Source organism: Dama dama, chromosome 1 (assembly GCF_033118175.1).
Source record: "Dama dama isolate Ldn47 chromosome 1, ASM3311817v1, whole genome shotgun sequence".
Lineage (NCBI taxonomy): Eukaryota > Metazoa > Chordata > Mammalia > Artiodactyla > Cervidae > Dama > Dama dama.
The window spans coordinates 59,843,510-59,846,747 of record NC_083681.1 but is presented as its reverse complement, the minus strand read 5'-3'; the positions used below and the strand labels follow the sequence as shown (position 1 = coordinate 59,846,747).

The 3,238-nt window shown below is 40.8% G+C and overlaps 1 protein-coding gene across 1 annotated transcript; it reads right to left on the bottom strand.

Moving 5' to 3' along the window:
- Positions 1 to 308: 308 nt before the first annotated feature.
- On the bottom strand, positions 309 to 2,889 carry LOC133054835 (follitropin subunit beta). The gene is made up of 2 exons (XM_061140161.1): positions 2,731 to 2,889; positions 309 to 539 (listed from the first exon to the last, which is right to left on the bottom strand). Exons 1-2 carry the CDS (start codon positions 2,887 to 2,889, stop codon positions 309 to 311), a joined length of 390 nt encoding a protein of 129 aa, XP_060996144.1.
- Between the last annotated feature and the right edge of the window lie 349 nt (positions 2,890 to 3,238).

Genomic DNA, 3,238 nt, shown 5'->3' with positions numbered 1-3,238 from the left:
CTCTGGGACCGTATCCCTATCTTTAAGAGGAAGGGATTGCCTGAGAGGATTTCTAAGACTATTAAACGGGAAAGCACCCTCATGTCTGTAAGTTAAGTGAGCGTGAATAAGACTCATGGAACCAGATGTAGAATACAGGTCTGAGTGGCGACGGGCCTCAGCCGTCTCCAGTCCTGGAGCGCCCCCTCTCGGGAGAGCAGAGATGAGCAGGGTCTCCCGCGGTGGTTTGCAGCCTGGGCCCGTGTGCACGCAGACATCTTGGATGCCTGGTCCTGTGAGGGTGGGCAGCTCAGAGCGCCCGCCGCCCCTTACTCTCTGACGTCGCTGAAGGAGCAGTAGCTGGGCCCCAGGCCCCGCACGGTGCAGTCGGAGCTGCCGCTGTCACACTTGCCGCAGTGACACGCGGTGGCCACCGGGTACGTGTGCAGGGAGTCTGCGCGGTGAGCACAGCCGGGCACCCTCACCGTCTCGTAGACCAGCTCCTTGAAGGTACATGTCTTCTGGATGTTGGGCCTCGCTGGGTCCCTGTACACCAAGTCCTGAGTGGTTTGGGAGACACACACAGAGAGAGATGAGTTACAGTAGTCTGGAAGTTTCTGTTTAGCGTAATCAAAATGAGACAGGGATTTGTCAGGGAATGTTTGACGGGAGGATTCCTACATGCTGTCTCTCATGAGTCCTTTGTCCCTCTTCAAGTGGAACAGCACGCTGCTCCCAGGGACTGAGGTCATTGTGTGAGGCAAGCATGAGTCTCCTTTAGTAAACATTCTCCTTAGGACAAAACAGCTTAGTCTCCTTCCCCTTTCTTGAGATAGGGATTGTCTTCTGACCTTGTGACTAACTTTAGCCCATGTTTCCTTGGTAACGTTTGCTGTACATTTGGTTTTCTGATCTCTATCATTCCCGAAAGAAGTTTCTTGTACTGCAGCCTATATATACTCAAAGAAAAATCATTAAAGCACCTTTGCTCCATCAGAGCTTGGGTCCCCGGGTCTTTTTTGTCTCTCTCTCTCTCTCTCTCCTTTTCTGGCTGACTCTCTGGAGCGTGGAGACCCGTCGTGCTCCCTTTTCTGCCCGGGCTTCTAAGACCCCCTCGAGAGGGCGCCTGGTGCCTTCGTGAGCGATGCAAGTCCTGTGTCAAGGACTTTATTGGTCCTCTGCGTAAACCAAGGGACATCGGCCTCTTTCTCTCTTTCACTTTCTTATCGTCTACTCCGTACCACAAGGTTCCGGTCCTTTAAAGGACCCCAACAGGGATTGAATATTTACTTGCTCTAATATTGACACTTTAAAACTCTTTTATGAAATTCCTAATCAAGGAAACATGATCTCATAAATGACCTATATGCTATACATGTTTCCTGATTATTCTACAGATGTTTCAGAAAATACAAGTTATTTCTTTTCTTACTCCTTATGTCTATGTCAAAATGTTAATTATTTTTTCAACTATCAAGAAATTTGAATTTCAATAGAGGAAAATGATTAAAAGAGAAATTGACAGAAATTAAATTTGACCCTTTTACTTAGTTAAAAGCTGTATTAATGACAACTTGAACCACAAATCAGTGAAGTTTAATTCCTCAGAAATTTTTTCCAAATGCATTGTCCCTGAGTGTTTATAAAAAGTCAAAAAGTATATAATATGGAACGATAATGCTTAGATTAGCCTGACTATGAAAGCTTATGTAAGATTTTAAATATTTCACTGTCTTGTAGACATCTCTTCACCTTGAAGGCTATATATTTTGTACAAGTCACAGTTTTTAAGGCTACATGGTTTGTACATAAGAACTTTAATCCTGGCATAATAGGTTTTTTTGTAGCATTTTCTAGTAAAAAAAAAAAAAAAAAAATATATATATATATATATTTGCACTGAGGGAAGAAGTTGTTACTTCTGTTTAATTTATTTCAATATCATGTCACTAAGTCTGTATCTCAAGAAGATGTGATAAGTAGATTTTGGTCAAACTCATTTACCACCCCATAAAGTATATTTCATTAAAAAGTTGATATTTTCAATTTCAATTTATAGAATGAAATTCTGCATAGATAGCCAGGTGTTAGAGGGGAAAAAAGAGAAAGTAGAAACTGCTCCTTGGATTAATTCAAAGAAGCTGTGTGAATACAAACTGTTTTTTGCCTCTGTGCTTTGATTTTCTCAACAGTATAAACAAGTGAGTGGGTTTGCTAATTCATTTTGGTTATAACAGTCTATAAGGATTGATTGTGTTCTCAGGCTGCTTGTTGGCATTTGTATTCAGCAGGCCAGTAAGACAATTTTTATAACGTGGCTGTGCTTTTATGTGGCTTGCAAACATATTTTGGTACTATCTCTGTTGTAAAGATGTGGCTTCAAGTACAGAAATTGGCTTTTGGACTATTGTAGCTGTTCTATTATTAAATGTATGTATGTTTATGTTTTTAATCTCTCCATGTGTAAAATCTAATGTAGAACTATTTTTTGAAATAAAAAATAAAAAAATAGAGTGGTAAATTACTAAATTGATCAGATCAAACCTGACCCTTCTTTACATTTACTGTAATCAAATCTAAGCCCAAACATTTAGTCGATATCATGGTAAAAAAGCCAGTCATAAAACAGTATTGGCTAAAGGACTCATGGCTATTCCTTGGGAAACTTAAAATATTGACAAGTGGGAATCAGTGAAGCCTGCCTTGTCCAGACCCTCAGCACCCTCACTTCCAGCAAAGCAAAGTGCCTACCCGGGTGTAGCAGTAGCCCGCACACCACGTGGTGTTGATGCTTATGCAGAAGCTGCATTCCTCTTTCTCCACCGTGATGGTGATGTTGGTCAGCTCGCAGCTTCTGCAGCAGATTGCTCTCCAGCAACAGAAAAGGAAGCAGAACTGGATGGACTTCATCCTGGGCTGGGAAGCAAACAATTAAGGCCTGTGAGAAACTGAAAACCAAAGAATTATAATCGTTTATATATGCTGACCAAACCAAAAATAATTTTTCTATCCATTCTCTCCCATCATATTTTGCTCCAGCAATATTTTTTCCTTCCTTTTCCTTTGCTTTACTTCTTTGTTTCTTGAATAAGCATTTCTAATTATGCTCCTCAATCTTTTTTGGTGTTGTTAAAGTAGAAACATATTACAGATCAAAACTCCAATATAATGATTTAAGCAGAGCAGTGTTTGGTTTAGAACATTACTGCTGTCTATTTTAGAGTGATTACTCTGAAGCAAGTAATCATGATCATTGTAT

Bases quoted from the DNA above. Each gene is read 5' to 3' on its own strand.
- LOC133054835 (XM_061140161.1), bottom strand. From the start codon at position 2,889: ATGAAGTCCATCCAGTTCTGCTTCCTTTTCTGTTGCTGGAGAGCAATC. The intron at 540-2,730 runs GTAGGCACTTTG...CAAACCACTCAG, and splicing joins CGGGCTACTGCTACACCCGG to GACTTGGTGTACAGGGACCC.